At 41.2% G+C, this 26995-nt stretch overlaps 2 protein-coding genes and 1 pseudogene across 7 annotated transcripts; 1 reads left to right on the forward strand and 2 right to left on the reverse strand.

The window, feature by feature from the left end:
- The first annotated feature begins 281 nt into the window (after positions 1-281).
- Positions 282-14772, forward strand: LOC311101589 (dixin-A-like). 4 transcript variants are annotated; one of them, XM_084142717.1, is made up of 15 exons: positions 282-879; positions 4890-5047; positions 5268-5416; positions 7594-7683; positions 7941-7994; positions 8106-8156; positions 8405-8509; positions 8664-8717; positions 8839-8928; positions 9034-9108; positions 9339-9506; positions 9721-9787; positions 12444-12552; positions 12829-12937; positions 14386-14772. In XM_084142717.1, the coding sequence occupies exons 1-15, from the start codon at positions 857-859 to the stop codon at positions 14467-14469; spliced, it is 1386 nt and encodes a 461-aa protein (XP_083998843.1). In that variant the 5' UTR covers positions 282-856; the 3' UTR covers positions 14470-14772. The 4 variants fall into 4 exon arrangements, with proteins under 4 accessions (XP_083998843.1, XP_083998845.1, XP_083998844.1 ...); XM_084142719.1 differs by having other exon boundaries at positions 286-879; positions 8842-8928; positions 14386-14765; XM_084142718.1 differs by having other exon boundaries at positions 332-879; positions 9342-9506; positions 14386-14765.
- Positions 14773-15141: 369 nt separating this feature from the next.
- Positions 15142-16907, reverse strand: LOC311101617 (PIH1 domain-containing protein 2-like; annotated as a pseudogene). Its single transcript has 5 exons — positions 16722-16907; positions 16360-16488; positions 15905-16135; positions 15458-15712; positions 15142-15275 (listed from the first exon to the last, which is right to left on the reverse strand). The product of its transcript is annotated as a PIH1 domain-containing protein 2-like (transcript).
- Positions 16908-18490: 1583 nt separating this feature from the next.
- Positions 18491-26560, reverse strand: LOC311102208 (transmembrane protease serine 5-like). 2 transcript variants are annotated; one of them, XM_084143466.1, is made up of 13 exons: positions 26410-26560; positions 25085-25235; positions 24478-24564; positions 24070-24183; positions 21827-21968; positions 21471-21584; positions 21317-21360; positions 20368-20530; positions 20002-20186; positions 19720-19818; positions 19431-19573; positions 18890-19048; positions 18491-18787 (listed from the first exon to the last, which is right to left on the reverse strand). In XM_084143466.1, exons 1-12 carry the CDS (start codon positions 26410-26412, stop codon positions 18896-18898), a joined length of 1398 nt encoding a protein of 465 aa, XP_083999592.1. In that variant the 5' UTR covers positions 26413-26560; the 3' UTR covers positions 18491-18787; positions 18890-18895. The 2 variants fall into 2 exon arrangements, with proteins under 2 accessions (XP_083999592.1, XP_083999591.1); XM_084143465.1 differs by having other exon boundaries at positions 18491-19048.
- Positions 26561-26995: the final 435 nt, after the last annotated feature.

Genomic DNA, 26995 nt, shown 5'->3' on the forward strand with positions numbered 1-26995 from the left:
CTAAGATAATATATCATTACCCACTCACACATGCTTCAACTTGTTTGACATGGCTCCATGCAAACCTGTGATTTAGAATCAGCCAAAAATGGCTCAGTTGGAAACCACATACCACACAGTGTTAGTTTAGAATATACTGTAGATTAACAACACAATGTAAATGAGATATGCCCAATTTCAGCTACAGTAGCAGCACATACAGACCCCCTCCTGCTCTAGTGAGAGGGGAAGAGTGTGGGAGGGGGAGGTATGAAAGAGAGTGTGGGAGGGGGAGGGTAAACACTCAGACAGAGCCATGTCTGACAGCCTTGCTGCTCACTGAAAGAACAACGGACAGGGGAAAAAGCCTGTGCGGCTGAGCATGAGAAAAACAGTGAGGAGGGAGGAACGAAGATATAGGGTGAGGGTGAGAGAACGCAAGAGAGAAAATATATGGAGGAGGAGAGCTCAGCCACAGCAGGAGTGTGTTCTGAAAAACCAGGCAGAATTAAACCGCTGGTGAGCCTGAACACCAATCCTCTCCATTCTGCCACAGGCTGGGAGGGATTGAGCCTGGATTTCCATTGGGTTCTTCCAGGGAGTGATTTAGAGAAAAGTCCAGGGCTGTTGGTTAGGATTTGTAGCTTTATTTAGGGAATATGCTGGAGAGGATTTGAACACGCTGTTCGCTGTTATTGCAAATTGCACACAGTAGTGTCTGCGACGTGGAGGCTCAGTCTGCTGGTTAGTGTTGGCAGTGCTGCTCCCACCCCTGCTGCTAGGGTTGTTTTGGGGCTATGTTTCTGACTGATTAGGGCAGCATCACCCACATGCAGGGCAGAGGCTGAATGGGAGGTAAAGAGTGCAACTAACCAGCATGGGAGCCAAACAGATGAAATGGTAAGAGTTGGATTTCACAAATGATATGCAATATCTCTTGATTTACATAACATAACTGTCTCTCTCCCTCTCGTTGTTACAATCAGTGGTTGTAATATAGAAATGCAGTGTTTGTTCATTGACCATTGCCTTGACAGTAATATGCTACCTTTACAGTGACGGGAGTGGCTATGACACCTCGATACAGTGCAAGCACTATGTCATTTAGAAGATGTCATTTCTTTGTCTAATCAATCTTATGTTACACGTGTTAGATAAACTAATCAGAGTGTGATAGCTTGTAGAAATTGAGTAGTTCACATAATTTTAGGGCTGGGCTTTCGCTTTTGGCTTTTGTCTGAATGTAGGTGTGGGTGTGCCTCTCTGGTATGGATACTGTGCGTCCGTGTAGGTGTTTGTCTGGAAGAGGATCTATAGTCTTATGTGAATGAATGAGTGACATTGCCGGCAAACTACAGTGTTTGGCATTGCTGTGATATCCATTTGCAGATCGGCTCACATCTCAGATTTACTTTGATCAGACTGATTAGCATCACACTGTATATGAGCATGTCCAATCTCACATGGTGTTTTAGTGTTATACAGTATTTAGTTCCAGAGATTAGGATAATTTCTGTTTAATATTTGCCCACCATAGTGGAGGTTTTATTTCCAACCCCAAATATATTGACAGTAAATACAAAAATGACAGTATACTGTAAAATAGGCCACAGGTACATTTGATCCTCTTTCAGAGATAACATTGAAAAGTTAAAGCAATGCACATTCAGTTAAATTGAAGACAGATTTGAATTAAAAACATATTATTATTTCAAGAGGATTTACTTTATTTTATATAAAGGGATTACAAGAGACATTCAAAGGCCAGATATGCTGAAGTGAAGCTCATCTCTTGCTAATCTCAGTGGCTAATCTTGGTATCTCTACTGTATGTTGTTGTTTCAGTTGGCACAACAAATCAGCAGGGTACATCTTTTAAGGGTTATCCACAGAAATTACAATATGTACCTATAACAAACTACACCCAGGACAAAGGAAAGGCGTGCCACGATAGAGAGACTTACACAGAACATTGGTTGGCATGTACTTCATACTTCTTTGCCTGTAGTTCTTATTTACATTTACATCATTTAGCAGACGTTCTTATCCAGAGCGACTTACAAATTGGTGCATTCAATTTATTACAATATTATTTTAATTGAGTTGCAGTGTTCATCAATGGGGAGTACTTAGGGATAACTACTTCAGTAGAATCAGATAAGATGGCCACCAGACCACAGAGGCTCTGTTTATGTAACCTACTGTCCCTGTTTCTCAGCAGCTCAGTAGAATCAACAAAGTAGGCCCCTTATGACAGAAAACGTCCCAAACTTCCTGAATATGATAACTAAATGGTATAACCTAATTCTCACAACTCTATTCAAGTCATCATACTGTATCTACGAGACAGTACATCCCTACCAACTCAATTACATATCAATCCAAGCAAGCATTATGTGGTACCTGCCTCCACATACAGTACTAATAATTTACAGCTGAGGCACAGTAAGAGAGCACATACAGACCGTCCTGTTACCCAATTAACCCTAACTAATCTCCCTCTGTTCACAGTATTAGTGAATGGATAAAGGGTGGATAAAGGGAAATTCCATGGTAACAGAGTGATGCTGAGACTCAGATCTTTCACTTTAAAATGTATGTCAAATAAAAACCAGAGATTGCAAAGTTAACAAATCATATAACCATATGCATCACTCTTTTACCATGTAATTGCCCTAAAGTAAAAACAATGTGTAGTAGGTATTCTTTCCCTATAGCAACCCCAAGTCAATGTAATTACATGGTATTACAAAAGGGACAGATCAAGCCAGGGCAGGTATACAGTTGCAGCCCTCATATTCAGTCATGCAATGATATAAAAATGACAGATGCCATCCTAACACTACATTAAACCAGACATGAATCTCACACACAGGCTGTAATGTGAGTCTAATTACCTTATGTCAACATTATGCTATGGTTACAGAAATGCAATCCATCATCATCCACCCATCTTTCATTTTTCTTAAGAAAGATAGTCTCTCTCCCCTTTTCAACATGTTATGCCCAAGGGTTTTAGGTTGAATAGTGGCAGAGAGGGGCAACAATTACAAAATACAAATATAAAATACAATTACAAAATACCCTAAAGACCAATGTATCAAAATAAAATACATTATACTTTTGCAAAGTATTGTATTGAATTAAAATACAAGTATTTTGTATTTTCAAAATACATTTGCAAGTACACCCTTAACCTCAACAACATTTTCAGTAATGGTAAAAAAAAAAAAAGTGTTTTACTTGCTATGACTGTGATAATGTGGTTGTTTACCTGTTTCTACTTTAGTTGAATGCACTGACTATAAGTTGCTATGGATGCTAAATGACCAAAATGCACTTGCAAAGCATGCTAGTTATTATTATTCTAATGAGCTCCACCCCCGAACGAGACCATATTTGAATAAAAATGTGAATGACTGTAGAGATAGGCAAAGATACATCAAAATGTATCTTGTTATAAAATACCCTAAAGAATGTATGAAAAGAAAATACAAAATACCATTGTCAATAATACAGAAAAGTATAATATATAATAAAGAAATATACATTTAAAGTAGGCAAAAAAAACACAAAAAAATCATAGACAAACTATTTCAGTGAAATATTCCTGTGCAGTTGTAAATCAAACAAATAAATGTATGAACCCCAAACGTTTTTTCAATTTCAACTTATTTTAGAAGAAATAGACCCTATATAATTGTCTGTCCGACTGTTTAAAAGTATTTTGTATTTTGAAAATGCAAAATACAGCTCTCTGAAGTATCTTGCTACAAAATACATTGGACTGTAGTTTAGGCCAGTGAAATACAAATTACAAAATACGCAAAGGTAATTGAAATACATATTTCAAATACATGTAACATAAATACTGCCCATCTCTGAATAGTGGTGTATTTTATCCTTTGTCTGGCATATGACTTAACCACACAGACAGAAGCATGGTTGTTTTCCCACAGATACCAATAAAAGGATCACGGAATCCCCTCTCTGGGAGCCATATCTAATGCCTGGGGTCATAGAACACATGTGGCTGGATCCCATTTCTAAAAAACACACAAGAGGGAACATGACAAGAGGCCCAGACCTCAGGGTGCTGGGAATGTACTCAGCACAGACAAAGATCATCATAACATACAGACTGAGTACATAACAGACTGAGTACATAACAGACTCAGTACATGCTGAAAGAGGAAATCATCCTCTCAGAGACATTGAAATCATTGTTAGTTTTGAACTGATGTCTCCGGAGGAAAAAACAATCCTAAGAATGTGTTGTTACAAAAACTGTTTCTAAATCCCGCCCCTATCTGACTGTTTGAAAAAGGAAATAGTTAGTTGTTTGACTCAAATGTGTCCCATTTGTCTGAAGTTGCCTGTAAAGTGCATTTTAATTTAAGTAAAACTTAATATTTTGGACAGTCACTTATGTTTGTGTCAATTAAGTTGAATTAATTAATTAATGAACAAACAAATTCCATCTCTGTGTTAACTTACACCCCCCTCCGTATTTATTTGGACAGTGAAGCTGAAACTTTTAATTTGGCTCTATATTCCAGCATTTTGGGCCACTATTAGGCCACTGTATAGAATGTCGCCTCTTATTTGAGTGTATTTTAAAACAGAACGTCGCATATGAAACATTTGATCTCAAATCCAAAATGCTGTGGTATAGAGCCATATTAAAAGTTTTAGCTTCACTGTACAAATAAATACAGAGGGAGTGTATGTTCACAGTGTATCATTCTGTTGAAATATTGCTCAGTCCAGATGGCATTTACAGTATGTACAGTATATGTAATTTCAAGAAGAATGTCTTCCATGAATATTTATTTACTGTTTCTTTATATTTGGCTCAGCAGCAAACAAACTTATTCCTTATTCCTGTCTTTTCCCACCATCTGTTGCAGCCTCAGTTCAGCCAGCCCTGCACACTCCCCTAAAGAAGAGTACATCATCGCTCAGTCCACAGACACTCCTAAAGAAGCATTTATCTCAGCTCAATCTGAAGACCACGCCGAGCCTGGAGATGACAAATCAGAGTTGACGGAAAGGAAATCTGATACAGGTTGACTGCACATCAATTTGCTCGTGCTGAAATCTGTTTTCATTTGATTTATCTGCTATAAAAATGACGTTTTATCATGCCCGGTCTGTTTCTGTCTGTCTGTCTATCTATCTGTCTGTCCATCCATCCGTCCATCCCTCTGTCTTTCCATCCCTCCCTCTGTCTGTCTGTCCTTCTGTTTGTCTGGCTGTCCATCTGTCTGTGTGTCTGTGCCCTCCAGAAGAGGTGTTGTCTCTCTGCGGCCTGTGTCCGACCCCGGGGCATGGTGGGCCAGAGGAGGAGAGATCATGGGAGGAGCAGCTGGAGTGTCACCAGGAGCAGCTGGAAAAGGAGATGCAGGAAGCCAGGAGGATGGTGTTCCGCCTGCAGGTAACTAATGACTCCTCACACACACAGACACATACGCACGCATGCATGCACCCGCACACACACACACATACGCACACACTCACACATGCATGCTCCCGCACACACACACACGCACACATACACACACACTAACACACACACACACACCAAGGTTATTGTAGTAAACTAAAACTGATTTTTTTATTTTTTTTTATAATTGTAAACTGAAATAAAATAATTAACAAACCCATTTGAAATTAAAACTATACTGAAACTATTATATTTGACTCCAAAACTAAGTAAAATAAATAAAAACCATCATGAATTATGTTCAGTTTTACTTTTTTGGGGGGCAAAAATTGAATGGGGTTTTCAAGCTTTTTTTTTCTCTAATGGGTGTTTTCAAGCTTCTGAATCTGTTGAGTTAGAGATTAACTTTATAATTTAAAGGTAGACTCAGCGAGCTGACTTTGCCACGAGCAGCACCACAGATATTTGGCTCGTTTGAGTGGTAAGGCTAAACCAACCGACTGTAGACAAAAGTTGAGGAGTGAAGTCAGGGGAGGTGCATCTGCGACAGCTGAAAGTCGGACACTAATGTGGTTTTCCAACAGCAACCCACTGGGCACAGACGTCAATTCAACGTCTATTTCACGTTGGTTTAACGTAATTTCATTGAAATGACGTGGAAACAACGTTGATTCAACCAGTATGTGCCCAGTGGGAAGGCTCAGATCAACATGGCAGTGTTGCCATTGTCTATAAAAGGTTTTCTTTATAATGTTGAAAGAAACATGTTTCTAACCCCCATGTCACACAGTCACAAACGGAAATCCTAATATAATGTGTGTAAACATTGTAAAATCAATTAGTGAGACAGAGCCTCAAATATCACATTTGTTTGTGTATACTATGTCTACTATACACATAAATCACAGCTAATTGGTTCTTGTTCATTCATGTCTTTGGTCACGTTCACGTGGGTCAAACAAAAACAGCCTAATGATAGGTTAACAATAGATCCTCACACAATGCAGGTAATGGCTGCAGGAGGAAGTTGGTGAAGGGCAGAAATTTGCGTCGACTGCAGTCAAAACTTCATGACCTTTGATCACATGATTTTTGTAAAGTGCGTGCAGTCAACATGTAGGCACAAGTCGGGCAATTTTTATCCCCACGATGCAACACACTTTGAAAGGCGGTGACACTTAACAAAAGTGATCTGCTCGAACGCGGCCATTGAGATGAGCACGATGCAAGACCTTTCTCTCACACAGTCACACAAAGTACCTGCGCATGTGCACGGTTGCGCTTCATGCTGCTACAACATGGTAGCTACAGGACCAAAACAGCTGAGAAGTTTAGCCTCGCGCTTCAGTGCTCCTGGTTGTTGCGGAAATTGACCCACTACTACTGCTTACTTGGTGCATCTACGTCATCTGAGTCTACCTTTAAACCTAACCTAACCTATAACCTGACCCATCTCCTTATGCATTACTGCCCCACAGTGGCAAGAAGTGACCTCCCAAAAACCCCAAACACTAAACAACACAGAAATGGCTCCTAGCCTCCCACGCATAGGCTTCTTTCTGTCCGTAACACTAAAACTAAATTATATAAGAACGAAATAGAAATGTTTTTATGAAACTTAAATTAAACAAAAATGAGTAAAGTGGAACTGAAAACTAACTGAAACTAAACTGATTTCAAATGAAAATGTTAGAACTAATAGAAAGAAAAACTAAACTTATGTTTAGTATGTTTAAGATGTATCCCTCCAAGGCTCCAGCTAAGGTAAGTATACAATGAGATTGTGATCATTCAAGCTTTATCTGGTATCAAGGAGCTGAGTGCTCTTAATCTAGCACGATCTAATCTATCCTGTCAGGTATAAACCCCCCCCAACCTCTACCCCACCCTGCCCAACTGAGGATGATCACATAAAAGGGTCCTGCACATGTCCAAGCCAAGCATTTGCTCTATGTTCACTGTCCAGTTCAGGTTGGCAGCCTTCTGGTGTAGGAGAGGCCGTACGTCCATATCGGTGTGTGTGTGTCTGACATGTTTTTATGCATGCATGTGTTGTGGTCGACAGGCTTTCTTTCTCTCTGGTGTGTGTTTATACTGTGAAATGTATTCTGGGTGTGTAGGCTTTATCTTATGTGTACAGTATGTGTCTATCACTCTCTTCTCTCCAGGCTCTACTGCTGCACGGCTCTCTCCCTGAGGACGAGCAGGACGTCTCCATGGGCTTCGGGGATAGCAGAGCTAACTCTGAGCAGCAGCTGGTACTGTGTCCGCCCCCATCCTCTCTGTACATAATACGGCATGTTCAGCCACCCACTGTGATGTAGCGGTGTCAGACCCTGGCATGCTATAATGTTTTTACTGTCACTCTAGAGTCCAGAAAAGACGCAGATACTGTAGAAGCGTGAATGAGTATATGTTATCTGCTTAGCCTGTTTTCATGCAAGGCCACTGTCTCTTTATAAGCGCTGACATTTCTCTATTCTCTCATATTGCCGCTCATCCCATCGCTTTGAAGGTTCTAATCCGCAGTCGTCTGGACCAAAGCATGGAGGAGGCTCTTGATCTGAAGGTACAGTAAGTAAAATTAATTGGGCTTAATGTGGATGAGCTGCCATAAGATCAAAGACCTCCCCCTCCTAATGAAATGTCTCTGAGTCTGTCTGTCTTTCTGTACTCTCAGAGGGAGCTTCTGAGGCACAAGCAGGAGGCACGCCACCTTCAGGCCATTAAGGTAAGACCTGCAGTCAAACCCTCTTAAGTTTGTTTGGATCATTACTTATACATGGATTAGTGGCATTTATTCAGTTCTCATGCCAGCTCTGGGTAGAGAAGCAGCACCTTTTAGCCTCCAGTGTTCCTTTACAGAAGAGTTGTGTGCTCTGTTTTAGGCTTTATAAGGATCCATATTAGTGGGTCCTTACTCTTTGGTATCCAAACAGGCCTCTCTAGCATTGTCTTTGATCTGCCTTTCCTCATTAGGATGCTCTTCAGCAGCGTATGTCTGTACAGGAGGCTGCAGTGCTGCAGCTGAAGCAGGAGCTACTGAGGTGCAGTATGGACAAAGAGCAACTGGAGGGGGAGAACGTGAGTCAAATGATATGATAATACAGACGTTGACATTTAGAACGAATATTTGACCTTTTTATTCAATGGCTCTATCTATTTATGTATTCAAATATTCACAAAGTGTTTTGTTCATCCACATTACAAATATAAGTATATATTTGTACATTTGTAGGCAGAGCTCAAACGGAAGTTGAGCGATCGGAACAAACTGCTCAGTGAATATGAGGTAAGATAAGAAAATATGTGCATTTTCACCATTTCAACACACTTTAACATTTGGATATGATTATGTAGTTGAAACGTATCAAAGTATCACAGATATCACAGTGATATGTCTATAAAACCAGCAGCAACTTGGAAAAAAGGATAGACTACTTCAGCAACAGCAATTGAAACTGGACGATGCTCGCCACAACTCTACTGAAGGAAGCCACAGGGTATGGTACCATAATCAAACTGCTTCCACTACACTTACAGTAAATGACATGTATTTGTTGTAGATTGAAAAGTTGGTAAGATATATTATATCTGTTTTTCTTCAGTCATTTAGGAGTGAAAAGAGTGGGTTCAGTAACTCTGTGGGCCCACCCCCTGGTCCGGCCTTACAACACACAGCGGTGAGTCATGTACACCTATGTACATTTCCTACATGTGTTTACATGTTGGTGGGAGGGAGTGTGTGATTGATTAAATGTGTGTTTTAGATATGTTTCATGTCGTCATTATAGCTTTTTCTAGAGCTAGAGACCTAATGGAGATTAAAGGCCATGGCCAAATGATCAACAACCTTCAAATTTGCCTGGCCACCAGTTCTAGTGGTTTATGTCATAATGTGTGTGTATGTTAGCAGGGGGAGGAACTGCAGCTGGTGAGGGAGGCCCTGCGTAGTCTGAGGGATGGCTTCTCAGGTCACGACCCTCAGCATCACACCCTGGACACACTGGAGCAAGGGGTGGCCAGTCTCATGGACCGCCTACACACACTCGACCCACGCCGCAGGCAGCAGGACAGAGGGGTACATACACACACACACATACACACACATACACACACACACACACACACACACACACAGCAATATACACAGAGGACCACAGAGGTGGGTGCTGTGTGAATGCTGTTAGCGTTAAATTATGCACCTGATGTGATAATCATGTGTTTATCGTGTGCACATCGTGACTGACTGAATTGGCATTTATCTTAGTAACTGTGACTCTGTCTTCTTGTAGGGTCAGTACAAGTCACCAGGACGAAGAGCCAACCCCACAGACAGGGACTCATGGCCACCCAGCTCAAGTAAGATAAACTGTTTGTTTTGCCGTTCTCAACAACCTTGCTAATTCTCTTCATGCAACTTTATATAATTGTGTAATTAAATTACATTGAGCACATGTTAGGAGGTATTGAGCATTTTAATTAGCTAGGGTGGCTATCTGTAGAGAAAAGGGTAATATTAATCCAACTTGGTCTGGTCCACATAATTATTAAAGACTTAGCCCTCAGGTACCTATCAAATGATTTGACTTATATTAGAGATGTCTACCAATACAACACCAGAGCAATAGACTCTGATATTGCCTGTTTTAAATGTAAGCGTCTATCTGGTAAGAACACCTTTTTATATACCGACGCTGTTGAGTGGAACAAACTACCACATAAACTCAAAGCCATGGTGACCATAGTTGAGGAGACTAAATTACTTGGTGTTACCTTAGATTGTAAACCGTCATGGTCGAAAAAATATAGATTCAATGGATGGGGAGAGGTCTGACCGTAATAAAGAGATGCTCTGCTTTTTTGACCCCACACTCCACAAAGCAAATCCTGCAGGCTCTAGTTTTATCTTATCTTGATTATTGTCTAGTCATATGGTCAAGGGCTGCAAAGAAAGACCTAGTTAAGCTGCAGCTGGCCCAGAACAGAGCGGCACGTCTTGCTCTTCATTGTAATCAGAGGGATAATATTAATACTATGCATGCCAGTCTCTCTTGGCTAAGAGTTGAGGAAAGACTGACTGCGTCACTTCTTGTTGTAAGAAACATGAATGTGTTGGAAATTCCAAATTGTTTACATAGTCAACTTACACACAGCACTGACACACACACTTACCCCACCAGACATGCCACCAGGGTTTTCACAGTCCCCAGGTCCAGAACAAATTCAAGGAAACGTACAGTATTATACAGAGCCATGAGTGCATGGAACTCCCTTCCATCTTATATAGTGCAAGTAAACAGCAAACCTGGTTTCAAAAAATTAATAAAGCAACACTTCACGGCACAACTCCTCTTCCAATGTGACCTACTTGTTGTGTGTATGTACTGACATGTACTGTATGTGTAACTGATAGATGCACACACACTACATGTTCATGTTTTGAATGTATGCAAATTGTAAAGTATTTTGTCTGTAATGTCTTTTTCGTTATGTGTCGGACCCCAGTAAGACTAACTGTCGCCTTTGGTGTCGGCTAATGGGGGATCCTAATAAATCAAATCAAAACCATAACTTCATTTAAAAAGAATGTCAAAAGCTGGCTAATGATCAACATTTTTCATGTCTCTATCTATGTAATGTAATGTTTTAGCACCATGGAAATGTCTGACTTTCTTGTGATATCCCTGGCATGTTAATTTGTAATCTTTATGTATGTATGGTGTGTATATGTTTTTTAATTGGCAAATAAAATCAATCAATCAATCCTATCTTTAAGCTGTAGCCAGTAAGCGAACCTATACTACCGGTCAAAAGCTTTAGAACCCCTACTCATTCAAGGGTTTTTCTTTATTTTTACTATTTTCTACAATGTAGAATAGTGAAGACATCAAAACCATGAAATAACACATGGAATCATGTAGTAACCAAAAAAGTGTTAAACAGATAAAAATATATTTGAGATTCTTCAAATAGCCACCCTTGCCTTGATGACAGCTTTGCACACTCTTGGGATTCTCTCAACCACCTTCATGAGGTAGTCACCTGGAATGCATTTAAATTAACAGGTGTGCCTTCTTAAAAGTTAATTAATTAAGTTCAAGTAACAGACACATCTCAACATCAACTGTTCAGAGGAGACTGTGTGAATCAGGCCTTCATGGTCGAATTGCTACAAAAAAACCACTACTACAGGACACCAATAAGAAGAAGAGACTTGCTTGGGCCAAGAAACACGAGCAATGGACATTAGACCGGTGGAAATTTGTCCAAATTGGAGATTTTTGTTCCAACCGCTGTGTCTTTGTGAGACACGGTGTGGGTGAACGGATGATCTCCGCATGTGTATTTCCCACCGTAAAGCATGGAGGAGGAGGTGTTATGGTGTGGGGGTGCTTTGCTGGTGACACTGTCTGTGATTTATTTAGAATTCAAGGCACACGTAACCAGCATGGCTACCACAGCATTCTACAGCGATACGCCATCCCATCTGGTTGGGCTTACTGGGACTATCATTTGTTTTTCAACAGGACAATGACCCAACACACCTCCAGGCTGTGTAAGGGCTATTTTATCAAGAAGGAGAGTGATGGAGTGCTGCATCAGATGACCTGGCTTCCACAATCCCCCGACCTCAACCAAATTGAGATGGTTTGGGATGAGTCGGACCATAGAGTGAAGGAAAAGCAGCTAACAAGTGCTCAGCATATGTGGGAACTCCTTCAAGACTGTTGGAAAAGCATTCCAGGTGAAGCTGGTTTAGAGAATGCAAAGAGTGTGCAAAGCTGTCATCAAGGCAAAGGGTGGCTATTTTGAGGAATCTCAAATATAAAATATATTTGAATTTATCTAACACTTTTTTGGTTATTACATGATTCCATATGTGTTATTTCATAGTTTTGATGTCTTCACTATTATTCTACAATGTAGAAAATAGTAAAAATAAAGAAAAACCCTTGAATGAGTAGGTGTTCTAAAACTTTTGACTGGTAGTGTATATGTTTTTATTTGTTTTCAGAAATAGCTCACTCTCACAGTAGCCCTGGCCTGGACTCCACAGTCTCCACTAAAGTGCTCTACTTCACTGATCGCTCACTCACTCCTTTCCTGGTCAACATCTCCAAAAGGTACAAATCCAGAATCCCTCTTTGGATCTTGATGATGTCCATTGCATGTGTATCTTTGTGTTGTATGGTTGCGTGCTGCCTGTAAGTTGTGGATGGAATGTATGTGTTAGTACATGTGTACATTGTTAGGGTATTGAATGCATGCATGTGTATCATTGGTGTGTGTGTGGTGTGTCTATGTGCTGTAGCATTGTGAGGGAATGTGCATGTCTGTGTCTCTGCACAGATCAGTGTACCATGATGCCATCTGACAGTGAGACTGTGCTGTGCTGTTAGGCTGGGGGAGGTGACTCTGAGAGACTTCAAGGCAGCGGTGGACCGCCAGGGCAGCTTCAGGTACCACTTCAAAGCCCTCGACCCAGAGTTTGGGACTGTGAAGGAGGAGGTAGGCATGTTTTGGATTACAGCTTTGGGTTTACATTTGGATAGGGTTAACTGTTACCACTGAGGGGGAAATGACTGAATGACCAAAATGAAATAATGAAACACTTGGAATTGGCAATAGTTCCAAAACCCAGTAACTATTTTAAAATCATAGAGATGAGGATTCTCTATAAAGGTTTATAAACTTTATATACAAAAGTATATGGACATCCCTTCAAACTAGTGGATTCGGCTATTTTAGCCACACCCGTTGCTGACAGCTGTGTAAAATCGAGCACACAACCATGCAATCTCCATAGACAAACATTGGCAGTAGAATGGCCTTACTGAAGAGCTTAGTGACTTTCAACGTGGCACCGTCATAGGATGCCACCTTTCCAACAAGTCAGTTGGTCAAATTTCTGCCCTGCTAGAGCTGCCTCAGTCAACTGTAAGTGCTGTTATGTAAGTGCGGCTCAGCCGCGAAGTGGTAGGCAACACAAGCTCACAGAACGGGACCACCGAGTGCTGAAGCGTGTAAAAATCATCTGTCCTTGGTTGCAACACTCACTACCGAGTTCCAAACTGCCTCTGGAAGCAACCTCAGCACAATAACTGTTTGTCGGGAGCTTCATAAAATGGGTTTCCATGGCCGAGTAACCGCACACAAGCCTAAGATCACCACGCACAATGCCAAGTGTCAGCTGGAGTGGTGTAAAGCTCGCCGCCATTCGACTCTGGAGCAGTGGAAACGCGTTCTCTGGAGTGATGAATCACGCTTCACCATCTGGCAGTCTGACGGACGAATTTGGGTTTGGCGGATGCCAGGAGAACGCTACTTGTCGAATGCATAGTGCCAACTGTAAAGTTTGTTGGAGGAGGAATAATGTTTCAGGCTAGGCCTCTTAGTTCCAGTGAATTGAAATCTTAACGCTACAGCATACAATGACATTCTAGACGATTCTGTGCTTCCAACTTTGTGGCAACAGTTTGGGGAAGACCCTTTCCTGTTTCAGCATGACAATGACCCCGTGCACAAAGCGAGGTCCATATAGAAATGGTTTGTCGAGATCGGTGTGGAAGAACTTGACTGGCCTGCACAGAGCTCTGACCCTCAACCCCATCGAACACCTTTGGGATGACTTGGAACGCCGACTGCGAGCCAGGCCTAATCGCCCAACATCAGTGCCCGACCTCACTAATGCTCTTGTGGCTGAATGGAAGCAAGTCCCCGCAGCAATGTTCCAACATCTAGTGGAAAGCCTTCCCAGAAGAGTGGAGGCTGTTATAGAAGCAAAGGGGGGACCAACTCCATATTAATGCCCATGATTTTGGAATGAGATGTTTGACGAGCAGGTGTGCACATACTTTTGGTCATGTAGTGTATGTGTTCAGAGACTGTCTGTCCCTGTATATGTCATAGTTTATATTATAAGAGCATGCATGTCTGGTTCTGATTGGTGTTCTCAGGTGTTCCAGGATGGAGCCCTGGTGCCTGGCTGGGAGGGGAAGATAGTGGCCTGGGTGGAGGAGGACCATGGAGAGAGACGGTAGAACTGGGAACCAACCAACCATAGAGGGAACCACCAGCCTCAAACTGTGACCACTGGACTATGATGCCATAACACCCTCTCAGTATTCTCAGCAGCCCTGCAGAGGTAGTTATTATAACAATTGGGATCAATCTATTTATTACTGTTTCGAGATAAAACCATACTTTCAAAAATGGCTCTTTCCTATGGACATTTTACTTACAGTAACTGTTTGAAGTACAAGTTGTAGTTGCCAAATATGAATGAAGTTGTTCACAATACAATTTTAAAGTTTTAATAAACATGGATTACTGCATGAATATTTACTATTTGTGAATTATTTCCTAGACATGCAGTTAATGTAACTCATGATCATGGAGGACTATAACTCCACTTGAGTCATTAATGTTGCTGTGAATGTCTTTACTGAGGTACTGTTTACTACTACAAAGGTTCAGACGCACAGCTTGTAGGATGCATAGCAGAAATGACATTTATTTTGGTCCATTTGCTTTGAGGTAACTGAAGTTACTACCTTCTCTAATGGCCTTCTTATATTTCCAAAGTCCGAGTCTCTTCAGAGAGACAAATTACCTACTGGGTGTAAGTGTGTCTTGCCAGAACAGACACAGTGTTTTTTTTTTAGTTTGTCTTTGAATTAACTTGTGTGCGTTTAGTGTCGGCAGTACCGGCACTAGAGTATAGACACTTGCAAGTTAATGTCCGTTTCTTCTTGTTGAACGTGGCAGAGGCCGACTCCTCATTCACAGTCTCAGGCAGCTCCAGGTGTAGATGGTACATATCCTCCACTTCTAGTAGTACATAATCCTACAGAGAAATACACACAGACTATTAGACCCAGAAGACCACAGAAAGGATCACTTACAATGTAACATAGGCTATTATGTCAACATAGGAAGTGTTTAAGCAAGACAGACAGAATTTTTGTTAATCTGTCACAGGGCCTTATTCATAGCACAAGGGAAAGGGGAAGCAGAGTGGTCCCTGACCTGGGAAATGTTGAGATGGCACTCTGTGATGGACTGAACATTTGGTAGCTCCACAGTCAGTTCCAGGCTCCAAGAGAGGTCCCTGGGGTCAGCGGCCACTGAGCTGGAGATCACCCGGATCAGGTTATTGGTCTTGTTGCTTTGGTCCACTGGCCCAGGTGTTAGCTAGACAGATGTGATGAACTGCAGAGGTGTACTGTCCTCAGTCTGCCCTTCACACAGAGAGGAGATCTGCTGGAGCAGCGAAGCTGGGGTCTGGGAGGCTGGGAAATGAATGTCAATTGAAGGTAAAAACATTAATCTTTAGCTACAGTACACCTTTAAAAAATCTTGAAGATACTAAGTAGTTAGTAGGTATTGCTCAATACATTTTGATTAAATAATCTCTCCTTTATTTTTATCACCTTGATAAAAAATAACTGTCCCCTTGAACCAGGGAATAATTACATAGAGGCTATAGGTGTTGGTGGCGGTGCTGGACTGTTTTAGAGAACTCAGGCGGTACTGCATGTCCTCTAGGCTGCCCTTTAGCTTACTGCTGCTGGGCCAGACGCAGGCCATACTGCTGCTGGGTGAAGCTCAGGGCTAACAGGTGGACCTCGTCCTTCTCCCTCTTGTCCTGCTGAGCCTGCTGCAGCACCGCAGGGCTGAACGCCACATCCACCACACTGTAGTCGTCTAAGTACAGGGAAGTTGTAGTACTGAAAAACTGCAATGAAACACCTTTTTAGTTCAAACAGTGTTAGATAACATTGGCATCAAAACCATTAAAAAGTTATAAGAAAGTCAGCTGTCACAATGTTCACTTTTTTGCCTGCACATCTTTTAAAACAGGTTACAATCCAGGTAATTATGCAGAAATACAGGTTTGTGTGCTGCAGGACAACAGTGACTCTTGGTACTTCCTCCTTCATCAGTGTCTGTCTCCAGTCTCCCTCCACACACAGGCACAGGCTTGTTCTCATCAGCAGGGGCAGGGACGCGCTTCCAGCCACACACACATTGATGTACAGCAACCCTTTCTTTGGCTCCTGACACAAACAATAAAACAACTGTTCAGCCTCTTTATAGTTCACACTTCCATATTATTAGCCAGCGGTGCAAGGTCAAACGTGCACTGCAAACAAATGAACAGTATTCTCTTACCATCACACTTAGTTATGTAATTTCTATGTAGGCCAGTGTTCTAAGTTTGTGTGTTTTGAATCTAGAAACACTACAGTGTGGGTGTAGCTGCTCATAGAAAGCAGGTAATTTGTGGTACCAGCATTTCAGTGAGTAGGCAGGAGTCAGGCTAAGGTGGTGCATTACAATCAGCTCCCTGTTTAATCTGTTTCTCGATAAACATCTGGTAGCTTTGGGGGTAATTCTGTGACAGGTCGTCTAACATCGACCAGAACTGGTTGACCTGCTGCAAAACTTCCTTTGTACACCTCAGGGAAGAAGACATATTTCTGAAAAGATGTTGAGGGATTTAGTTTAGTATACACACAGCTCATTGGAGTTTTGCATTTGATTATGGTATGGCAAGGCAAGATAGCTATAGATGAACAAGCATGGAGAGAATTCCTAGCTAGGTTAAATAACGTTACGTTAGCTAGCTACAGTACTGTAGCTAAATAGCTAGCGCTAGGCCTACCACATGTAGCAATACACCAGACAGCAATGCCTTGAATACAATCAAACTATTTGGTACAAATGCTGTGAATCAGATGGAGAACAGTAGTAATCCTTTTAACACAAAACACATATAAATACTCACAGTAAACTTGCTTGCTTCAAGTTATTTTCTATTTTTACCAATGACCTGCCACTGGCATTAAACAAAGCATGTGTGTCCATGTATGCTGATGATTGAACCATATACGCATCAGCAACCACAGCTAATGAAGTCACTGAAACCCTTAACAAAGAGTTGCAGTCTGTTTTGGAATGGGTGGCCACTAATAAACTGGTCCTGAACATCTCTAAAACTAAGAGCATTGTATTTGGTACAAATCATTCCCTAAGTTCTAGACCTCAGCTGAATCTGGTAATGAATGCTGTGGCTGTTGAACAAGTTGAGGAGACTAAATTACTTGCCGTTACCTTAGATTGTAAACTATCATGGTCAAAACATATAGATTCAATGGTTGTAAAGATGGGGAGAGGTCTGTCCATAATAAAGAGATGCTCTGCTTTTTTGACACCACACTTAAAAAAGCAAGTTCTGCAGGCTCTAGTTTAATCTAATCTTGATTATTGTCCAGTCGTGTGGTCCAGTGCTGCAAAGAAAGACCTAGTTAAGCTGCAGCTGGCCCAAAACAGAGTGGCACGTCTTGCTCTTCATTGTAATCAGAGGGCTGATATAAATGCATGCCAGTCTCTCTTGGCTAAGAGTTGAGGAGAGACTGACTGCATCACTTCTTCTTTTTATAAGAAATATTAATGTGTTGAAAATCCCAAATTGTTTGCATAGTCAACTTACACACAACTCTGACACATACACTTACCCCACCAGACATGCCACCAGGGGTCTTTTCACAGTCCCCAAATCCAGAACAAATTCAAAAAGGGTACAGTATTATATAGAACCATTATTGCATGGAACTCCGTTCCATCTCATATTGCTCAAATAAACAGCAAACCTGGTTTCAAAAACAGATAAAGCATCACCTCACGGCACAACGCCTCTCCCCTATTTGACCTAGATAGTTTGTGTGTATTATGTCATGTTTCATGTTTTGTGTGGACCCCAGGAAGAGTAACTGCTGCTTTTGCAACAGCTAATGGGGATCCTAATAAAACACCAAAAATACCAAATACCCCTGTGCTAACGTTACAGCTAAATGTTGACAAAATCAATTTTGTAGCTAGTGTCCTCTGTTACTCTGGAAACGAGATGAGAGGGGTGCATGCACGCCCTCTCCTGACAGGAGAGAGGTGCTACTACTTTGCACTCAACGGTGGACAGTGTCTGCATTCTTCTGAAATGATGGCTCTGACACATAAAGCTCTTCCATCACACCAGAGTAGACAATGGACATGTTTAGATATGAAGCATAATTTATTTTCAATACAAGACAAATATATGGTATAAATATGTTCTCATTCAGGTGCTAAAAATAAAATGTATGACAAACATGTATAGTATAAAAGATTTCCTACTGTTAAATAATGTATGCATTTCTGCAATAAACATGGCCGTTATAAGGAGGTAAAATGACAGTTACAGAACAGGAGGAAGAATGTCAGGAACAACTTATTTTTCAGTTTGCTCTAGGCCTGTTCTGGTCCTACATGAGTCTCCCTGATCATCCATTGTTTTATTCCTCTTCCTCCTCAATAGCTCTGTGGATAGAAAAACAAATGTAACATACAGTACTATGCAATTTCAAGAGGAGAAACAGAACTGCATAGCAGATGTGGTCCTGATATGTAAAAAATCAATACATAGGCCTATGCAATGTCGTAGATCCAGCCGAGGAACTCGGCCACCTTGGTGTAGACTCCGGGGTGGTTGGGCTCAGCGCAGCCTGTACCCCAGCTCACCACACCCACCAGTCTCCACACGTTGTCAATTTGACAGACCAGAGGACCCCCACTGTCCCCCTGGGGAGAGGACAGGAGCAGATACACACTGCTGTCAATCACACTGGTTACCAGACCACCACACTGATTGTTAGGGGTTGAGATATTGTTAAATCACAGTGATTTAGGGATTATGGGTTGGGATATTATGGAATACCAAAACCTGAGCTCCACTGAATTTGATCGGTAGGACCTTGAATAAAGCTGGTGTGCCCGCTCAGGCACATGCCTAATGAGCTTTGTCTTTGATAATTCAGAACAGTAATGGGGGACACCTGGGGGAAAATATTCTCATTATCAAAAACCAGTTCTACTTTTGTAAGACAACAACTCTCTAATCTTTGGTACCTCTTCATAATACAAGCCACAGGAGGAATAACTCAGGTATATTTTATGAACTAACCTGACATGCGTCCACCTTGCCCTCGGTGTATCCAGCACAGAGCATGCGGGGGGTGATCTCTCCATTGTACATGCAGGAACTGTTGCATTTCTTGGTGCTTATCAGTGGAACCGGAGCTTCTTTTAGCGTGTCAGGGATGAGAACTGTCAAAGAAAGTCAAACTAATGTAAATATACCTCTTATTTTTAGGATTTAAGTGACTTTGTGCTATGAAAAAACATTTAACCATTGATAGAGATACATTAAATTATTATATTTAAGTTATATTATTCATTATTCATAGTCGTACCATCATCCGGTTGAGTGTAGCCCCAGCCAGAGATCCAGCACTGGGTTCCTCCTGGAAGATCATGCTCGTACTGTGGCAGACAGATAGGCCTGATGGTATCTAAAAAATACAATATAAGAGAATATTAAGAACATTAGAACAGTGTAGGTCATTTTGAAGTTAATTTCAGTAATATTGGAACATGGTTTGGAACTGATTGCTGTAATAATATAGTTGAGTGTTCCAGTCAGCCAAGGGACTATGTTGTGCATTCAAAACGGAAGCAGTCAAGTTCCCTGTCACCTGAGAAATTCATTGGGGTTCGCAGTTTCATTAGAGCAATGTCATTGTCGTGGCTCCTGGGATTGTAGTTCTTGTTGTAGATTATCTTTTCCACTGCATATCCAGTGTACAGAGCCATTTTAGCTGAAATGCGTGTGACAATACCAGCATAGACCACCCAACTGGACACCTGTGGTAGCCTATAGCTGGAATGTGAAAAAAGAGATGAAGGCTCTCCAATTCTCAATTGTATAAAGTATAACTGACTTTGTGCAAAAGAAAGTGAGAGCTACTACTGTCCCTAGTCATCACTACACTGTCATGAGTCAGTGACCTCGGACCTCTAACCTCTGACCTCTTACCCCGAGAGGTCATTGGGGGTCTTACTTGTGCACACAGTGGGCTGCGGTGACCACCCATTGGCTGGTGATGATGGTGCCTCCACAGGTGTGTCGGTTGCTGTAGTAGAGACTGACTTGCCAGGGCCACCTTCCCAAGGTAGCCTCCACTCCCCCAATTATCCTGGGCAGCTTAGCCCGCGTCCCACACTCTACACAGGCAAAGGAAACAAACATGAAGGCATTTTTACCCAGATCACTTTACATACATTGTATTGAGATAACTCATCACACTACAGTATATACTGAGTGTACAAAACATTAGGAACACTTTTTAAATATTGACTTGCACCCCCTTTTGCCCTCAGAACAGCCTCAATTCGTCGGGGCATGGACTCTACAAGGTGTGTAAAGCGTTCCACAGGGATGTGGGCCCATGTTGACTCCAATGCTTCCCTCAGTTGTGTCAAGATGGCTGGATGTCCTTAGGGTGGTGGACCATTCTTGATAAACATGGGAAACAGTTGAGAGTGAAAAACCCAGCAGTGTTGCAGTTCTTGACACGCTCAAACCGGTGCGCCTGGCACCTACTACCATACCCTGTTCAAAGGCACTTAAATATTTGGTCTTGCCCATTCACCCTCTGAATGGCACAGATACATAATCCATGTCTCAATTGTCTCAAGGCTTATTATTATTATTATTTTTTACCTGTCTCCTCCCTTTAATCTACACTGGTTGAACTGTATTTAACAAGTGACATTAATAAGGGGTTATAGCTTTCACCTGATTCACCTGATCAGTCTATGTCATGGAAAGAGAAGGTGTTCCTAATGTTTTGTACACTCAGTGTATACCACCAATGTGTAGCACTATGAAGTCGTGACTGAGAGGTCATATGAAAGTAATTGGGTCCTACCTGTGTGTGAGATGCACAAATTTACAATGTAGTTAATCCACTATTATGTTAGTGTTGTTAGTACCCTGCAGAAACTTACCAAAACATTTCAAAGCTATAACCTTCCCTGTGACGCAACTCCCCCTAAATAAAAACAAATCAGTCCATTAGAAAAGCTTCATTACTTTGTTATAGCACATCAATTTTTTCAGCATCATTAGGTAATGTATTATCTCCTCAGACAGCTGCTGTACCTTAACTGCCATATATTTTCCAGGCTGTTCTTGTGTTCGGAGGTAATCTGTATAAAGCCATCTGTGTAGTTTGGTCCGATGTCCGTTAAGTTCACCCCTTTTTGCTTGGTCAGTCTGGAAGGAAAATAAATCATAGTTATATCTTCTATAAAAGCAGGCAAGACGGGAGTGTCCATTTTAAAAAAGTAATGTCTGATCCATGGGTCATAAGGCAAGCTTATAAACAAGGTATTAACAGAGCATTAAATAATCCATAATTAACTGGGAGAAATCAGCCTTATAGTTAGGTGAATAGCCTAGTATGTTCCCAAGATACTGTGGGCTTTATAGTAAGAAAGTGGTCTCAGTAGACTAGCCTTAGATATCCCAGCTGGCGGCAGACCAGGGTCCCCAGGGAAGAGTTCCATCTCTCATAGCACACAGGCAGCCAGGTGGGCACCTTCTCTAGCTGGATCTCCAAGAGCGAGTTCTCCGGGCTGATTCTGTAAAGCACTGAACCTGATTGATAGAAAATAATCCCTCCAGAGACCAACTAGATTAACAGTAATGAACTGTGGTCTTGTTTGAGAGGGAAATGCTGAGCATCTTATATCCAATAACTAATGTAGTCAATATAAACAGATCATTATTTCATGTTTTGATGTCGGTCAATAGACAGTCTCAACTCCTCTCCAGTGACCGTGACCATGTAGAAGTTGTTAAGGAATGTATTAATAAACATATGTACTGTTATAAAGACAAGTATAGGTGTAATATAAACACATTTAGTTTATCACAAATGTTGTGATAAAGCATAAAATTACTAGGAAGGTCTTTCTGCCTGACCAATCAAGTGCATCCCAAATGGTACCCTACAGTGCCTTCAGAAAGTATTCATACTCCCTGACTTATTCCACATTTTGTTGTGTTATAGCAGCCTGAATTCTAAATGAATTTTTAAAAAGAAAAAATATTTCACCCATCTACATAATAATAATAATAATAATAATAATAATAATAATAATAATAATAATAATAATCTACCCCGTAATGATAAAGTGAAAACATGTTTTTTGAAATGTTAGCAAATGTATTGAAAATAAAATTCATAAATATCTCATTTACATAAGTATTCACACCCCTGAGTCAATACTTTGTAGAAGCACCTTTGGCAGCTGTGAGTCTTTCTGGGCAAGTCTCTAAGAGCTTTCCACAGCTGGATTGTGCAACATTTGCCCATTATTATTTTCAAAATTCTTCAAGCTCTGTCAAATTGGTTGTTGATCATTGCTAAACAATCATTTTCAGGTCTTGCCATAGTTTTTCAATAGATTTTTGTCAAAACTGTAACTCGGCCACTCAGGAACATTTACTGTCTTCTTTGTAAGCAACGCCAGAGTAGATGTGGCCTTGTGTTTTAGGTTATTGTCCTGCTGAAAGGTGAATTCATCTCTCAGTGTCTGGTGGAAAGCATACTGAACCAGGTTTTCCTCTAGGATTTTGCCCATGCTTAGCTCCATTCCATTTATTTTGTATCCAGAAAAACTCCCCAGTCCTTAACCATTACAAGCATACCCATAACATGATGCAGCCACCACTATGCTTGAAAATATGGAGAGTGGCACTCAGTAATGTGTGGTATTGGATTTTCTCCGAACATAACACTTTGTATTCAATACAAAAAGTTAATTGCTTTCCAACATTTTTTGCAATATTACTTTAGTGCCTTGTTGCAAACAGGATGCATGTTTTTGAATATGCGTATTCTTTACAGGCTTCCATATTTTCACTCTGTCAATTAGGTTAGTATTGTGGAGTACTACAATGTTGTTGATCCATCTTCAGTTTTCTCCTGTCACAGCCATTAAACTCTGTAACTGTTTTAAAGTCACCATTGGCCTGAGTGGTTTCCTTCCTCTCTGGCAACTGAGTTAGGAAGGACGCCTGTATCTTTGTAGTGACTGGGTGTATTGATACACCTTCCAAAGCCTAATTAATAACTTCAACATGCTCAAAGGGATATTTATTTTTATCCATCCACCAATAGGTGCCCTTCTTTGCGAGGCATTGGAAAACCTCCCTGGTCTTTGTCTTTGTGGTAACCGTGTTTGAAATTCACTGCTCGACTGAGGGACCTTACAGATAATTGTATGTGTGGGGTATAGAGATGACGTAGTCATTCAAAAATCATGTTAAACACTATTATAGCAACTTATTATGTGACTTGTTAAGCACATTTTACTCCTGAACTTATTTAGGCTAGCCATAACAATTGAATACTTATTGACTCAAGACATTTCAGCTTTTTATTTGTAATTAATAAAATAAAATAAAATAAAAAACATAATTCCACTTTGACATTTTGGGCTATTGTGTGTAGGCCAGTGACAAAAAAATCTCAATTTAATCCATTTTAAATTCAGGTTGTAACACAACAAAATGTGGAAAAATTAAAGGGGTGTGAATACTTTCTGAAGGCACTGTATAAACTATATAGTGCACTCTTTTTGACTGGAGCCTATGGGGCACTACACAGGAATATGGTGCTATTTGGGACATAGCCAATCAGATAGACAAGATGACAGTCTCTGTGGTGAGTGAGGGGCTGAGAGGCACAGACCTTTCCTGGGATCAGCCACAGAGATGTCCTCGGTCACGTTACAGAAGGACGTCTCCTTGGTGTCCCCCAGCCCTGCTGGGCTCTGGGAAGAGGTAGGCCGCAACAACAACCTCACTATGGGAGGGAAAACAACAACATGCAGAGTGAACTATAGTCGCAGTGGATGTGAAACAGATGATCTTAATCTAGCTCTGTCATTGTGTGAGACATGATTATCATGCATAGTTAATCAGTTATAACAGTCTCAATGTAAAACATTAAAATACAGTGTTCTATATTCTGACATGTAGGGCTACTTCAGTTTGTTATCCACCATGGCAAGGAATCTGTATTGCACAAACACTAGAACATTGAACATGTCATCATTCTCTTCATACTTCGTGATTTGATACTTGCAGGGTGTCTCACCTAGGAACCACACTCCGATTGCTAAGCCTCCCAGAAGTCCTACTGCACACACAGCAGCCAGTACTCTCACCAGTCTATGGGCTGACACTGGAGCACAGCTGAATTAGACACTGATTAGAGATAAACTGGCCTGGGTATACTGATGAAAGGCATGTTAGCTGTCTGTCATACTGACAAAGAGTGGAAGAGATAGCGGCACATCATGTAACAGCCATTACACAGTCTACAAGGTGCACACAACCTAGGATGTGAACAAAGCATACCACATGTAGGGAACAGGTGACAAAGATGAATGCTGAGCATTTCACAGGCAGTGTCATAATCAACTGACTCATATCAAGTCTGCATGGCAGCTGTGTGGGGTAGATGTTTACTGTACTACAGTTTGTGAAAAGGATAGCTAAAGCACTGAGTCTAGCTGGATTTGGCTTTAACTTAAGACAATGAGATATTAAAGTACTAAAGCTTAATGCTGCTATATACTCTAATTAGATAAGACTTTATGTAGCATGCCTTGTTTGTGCACTAATTGGATAATGTCATCTACTAATGATAGCCTGTGGTTTCAGCCCTATTAGACACTGCACCACCCAGACATTGACCTTACTGTGGTTTGTAGAGTGGATTCCTCTCAGCCAGGCATGGCAGCTCTGACTCTGAGCTCCTCGGGCCGCTCCCTCTCCTGTCTTCTCTGGGTGGAAAGGATGACTGACAGCCACAGGATTCTCAATCACAGATGATGTAACTCCATCAAGATTCTGCAACAGATGCAATGAATACAACACACACACACACACACACACACACTATTCATATCAGTCTTCTGGGACACTGGATATGAACATAACCTGTTCTTGCTGGCTGACTAACCCTCCCCTTCTACACACACAAGCCTTACTCATCCCCTTTATCGAACAGATTTAATTAGGATGACTGTGAAACCCAGAGATCTCAGGAGGGTTTGTCCAGGTGTATGGAATTTGAATGGCAGGTGTTTAAAGGTGCGTAGATAATGTCACAGGTGTCCAGGTGTGTGAACTGAAGCACAATGTATCATTCATAGCCATACGTGAGAATCCCAGCCAATGTGTCATCCTTGTGCGGCAGACATACGGATTTACTCTACACGGTACCGGACCTATGCAGCAGACCTTTCACATGCAGGTGAATCAGACCACCTACAATTGTTTTCTATTGCAAGACATCATTTGTAATTTTTTTTATCAGTTAAATATTACAGGGTATTTCTAGCTCATGCAGTGAGATATTGTGGGAAAGGTAGCTTAGTGGTTAAGAGCGTTGTGCCAGTAACCGAAAGGTTGCTGGTTCTAATCCCCGAGCTGACTAGGTGAAAAATCTGTCGATGTGCCCTTGAGCAAGGCACTTAACCCTAATTGCACATGTAAGTCGCTCTGGATAAGAGCGTCTGGTAAATGTAAAATAGGATGGCATTATATATTTACAAATCCCCTCTAAAAACTATCTGCTCCAATATGGTGCTTAAACATTGTAATATACCCCTAGAATCAACACCAGTATGTTAACCCAAAGCATGCACTGTATGCATATATTTCTCTTTAAGTTATCCTCTAGCAGATAATACATTACATTAGTAAAAAGTTCACCATGTACTTGAAATACATTATGATGATTGACAATAGATTATTAAAAACCATTAAAAAATCAATAAAATCATCATAGTTGTTGTTAAACAACATGCACAACAGCTAGTACATGTACAGTAAATAGACAGAGGCATTATGAAAACAACATCTGTTGTCAGTGATGTTGACACTCAATGAGTGAGTCGATGGCCTAAAGACAGAGGGTGTCAGGGGAGGTGAGAGCAACAGAGAAGGTATCAAGGTGATAATGAAAGTAAATAGGGGTAAGGAGAGAGACAGAGATATATAGATATGCCTGGAGTCTTACCATGTTTTCCTTGTATCTTCTGTTGTTCAGAGGAGAGTGTGGCACTGGGCTCTTCAGCGCTCATCTGTAGGCCTGTGTTAGGTTAGAGACAGAGATGTGCTCCGCTCGCAGCTGGTCGACCATTTGCCATTTCACAGAATGCAACTCTGGATTTTCCCTTCACAAAGAGACAGTGAGGTCAGCAGTGTTACTGCGCTGTTGAATTAACCTGTTGTTTTGCCAAGCAGGTCATGGGGCCTATGGAGGCAGGCTCAACCAGTTCTTTGTAGGAGGGAACATCTCCAGAGATACCCCACAAGCCACTGATAGGGTGGGCAGAGGCACGGGTTGCTTAGTAACAACCTTACCTGTGCCAACAGAGCATCCACTTGGCAGACAGAACATTATTAGCTGAACATTGTAGCTTCATGAGCAAAGGTCATAATTACAGATTGTTGAAAAGCCATATATATCACGTCAATCCCAGTCAGACTCATTTGGAATTCTAAGGTATCACATCTCTCACCAGGCCACTCAAGAACAAAATTAACACTGTTCTGCCTGCTGGTGAGGTGACAGATTTTCACTCTCTCTCTCAAAATAAATA

This window comes from Coregonus lavaretus (assembly GCF_964263955.1).
Source record: "Coregonus lavaretus genome assembly, chromosome: 26".
NCBI lineage: Eukaryota > Metazoa > Chordata > Actinopteri > Salmoniformes > Salmonidae > Coregonus > Coregonus lavaretus.